The following is a 2,510-nucleotide window of genomic DNA, read 5'->3' on the forward strand; positions in this document are numbered from 1 at the left end:
GAAAAGGTCCTCAAAACCAAAGCAGTGTATGAATCTCAGACAGGGAAAGCTGTGGCAGAGGAGATTGAGGGGATCCTGGAGGAGTTTGGAGTGAAAGAGAAGGTGGTGACAGCCACAGTGGATAATGCAGCAAACATAGCTGTGAAAAAGCTGGGCATTATCAGGTTTCCATGTTTTGTGCACACACTTAACCTTGGAGCTCAGAAGCTGTACAACTGCAGCACAATTTCCAACTGGGTGGCAAGGATTTGTTCTGTGATCATATGGATGAAGAGATCCCGCACGGCTAAAGTAGTCCTTAAAGAGAAGCAACAAGTCCTTGGTAAGAATACATTTAAATACTTAAGTAAGAGTCTGGCAACATATACATTTTAACATGTAAATGAACAGATTAGTATCAATCTAAAATGATAAATGGAGGAAAATATTATATTGTTTATACTAATCTCTGCATGTTTTTGTGCATGTTTGCCTTTCAGAGCTGCCCCAGCACATGCTTCTCTAAGATGCGAGGACGTTTTTTTTGTTTTTGATGATTGAGCTTTCTGTGAGCAGTTTTCAGCCATCCAAGCTGCAGCTATAGACCCACGTCTGAAAAATCCCATGGAGAAAGACAAGTAAGTGATGTTTGGAAAAAAATGATATACATAATATGTGGTGAAGTAAAGCCATTTTTAAAAGGTTTGTGTTTGTTGTTAATGCAGTATGTGTATGTTTGTTTTGTTTATGTCGCAGGCTGGCCAGAATCGGTAATGAGGACCTAAGGAAGGCAGAGGAGTTTGTGCTGCTGATGCGGATGCATTATACATCCACACTTGCAGTCTCCTGTGAAAACAGTCCAACCTGTGGCCAGATACTGCCCATCCTTCAGAAGCTGCGCAAACATTACACCGTGCAGGCAGACGACTCTGCATTCACCAGGAGCACCAAGGAGAACATTTGGAACGATCTCTCCAAATGTTACCAGGTAAAGTAACTGACATTTGTAAATCATTCTATGACAAGTAATCATACATACTAAAGTTTATTCGTAGTTAATCATATTTTCCCTAAATTTCTGTTGGTTGTTTTCCACTTTAAACTTCAGGATGCTGATATTCAGGCATTCCTGGAGGAAGCCACTGTGTTAGACCCCAGATTCAAATCCAAAGTGGACATTGATGAAATCTGGGACAGAGTCAGGGCAGCAGCAGTGGCAGCAAACACACCAGCAGCTGCAGCAGGAAAGGCGTTCAAGTTTGAAAATGACTTTGATTGTAAGGACATTTCTGTTGTGAGAACTTTTCTTCTAGCTCTGTTGTTCTTACACAGTAAATTTATTTTTCAGCTGTCAGAGTGGGGAGAGACACAGAGGCAGGCAGAAGAAGATGAGGATGAGGAAGAAGATGACTATGTGAGTTTTGCTTATTGTGCTGAATGATAACCCTAGATGACATGGATTGTTTAATCTAAGACTCAACCTTGTGGTTATGTCCTTAATTTCAGACCCCACCATAAAGCAGCAAAAGAAGACAGCCCTAGAGGAATTTTTTGAAGAAGAGGACAGTGAGCTTCTGTCTGTGCAGCAGCAGCCCCCTGTCTTCATAGCCCAACGAGTGGATCAAGAAGTCCAACTGTATAGAAGCCTTCCTCTCATCCCAACCAAAGACAGCGCCACCCTCTGGTGGTGGATGAAGAGGGGACACATTGCCAATGTTGTCAGCTTTAGCTGAGGGTATCTCTGTGTCCAAGTGTCCTTCACACCATCTGAAAGGGTGTTCTCCACAGCTGGAGAAACCCTAAGTCCACAACAATCCTCCCTGAGAATGCAAACATGCTAATTTTTCTGCACAAAAATTGTTAATCTACCAAAGTTGATAAGTGCAGTTGTACTTTTGGTTAATATGTTCATTTTTACAGAGAAATTCTTTGTTTTATGTCTGAATTAGTTATGGATCAAGTTCAATGCAAAAGGAGCACTGTAAATATTCCCAAATCTTAGTAGCCAAAGTGTAATATATTGGGAAACTTATCCAGGGGAAAAATCTGTACCTGGTGGATTAAAAGGAATGATGAAAGTTAGAAGCTCTCCTTTGACTGTTCTCGGTATCAGTATTTAAAGTTGTTGTATCAGTTGAGCTTAAAACCCCAAACATTTCATTTTCTCTGGACCAATAGGAGTGGAATTGGACAATTTCCTAAGGCACTCTGATGTCTTGCAAGGTACGCAAAAACTGTGTTAAGCTTTTTGGTCTCTTGACATACTTTGAGAAGTAAGTTGCCTATTTTTTTTTTTTTTTTTCCTAAGGATACATTACAGATTATGTGCGCATGCTGGATATGCTGTATCTTCTGTCCAAAGATGAAGATATTCAAGAGTTAAAGCAAATAAACCCATTTGCATCATTTCATTCCCTCACCTAATGAGAATTAATAAGAGAATCAGTTGGTAATCAGATGATGGTGAATGTGTACAGCTGAGCAGGCTTTTATTTTGAAGGCCTGTTTGTTTTGCTCTTTATGTTGCTATA

General features: G+C 40.3%; 1 protein-coding gene across 1 annotated transcript; it reads left to right on the plus strand.

Annotated features, from left to right (window-relative positions):
• Window positions 1–532: 532 nt before the first annotated feature.
• LOC121522393 lies at window positions 533–1,712 on the plus strand. Its single transcript, XM_041806704.1, has 4 exons — window positions 533–617; window positions 736–967; window positions 1,088–1,256; window positions 1,486–1,712. Exons 1-4 carry the CDS (start codon window positions 604–606, stop codon window positions 1,710–1,712), a joined length of 642 nt encoding a protein of 213 aa, XP_041662638.1. The 5' UTR covers window positions 533–603.
• The last annotated feature ends 798 nt before the right edge of the window (window positions 1,713–2,510 follow it).

The sequence above is a fragment of the Cheilinus undulatus genome, linkage group 2 (genome assembly GCF_018320785.1).
Source record: "Cheilinus undulatus linkage group 2, ASM1832078v1, whole genome shotgun sequence".
In the NCBI taxonomy this organism is placed as follows: domain Eukaryota; kingdom Metazoa; phylum Chordata; class Actinopteri; order Labriformes; family Labridae; genus Cheilinus; species Cheilinus undulatus.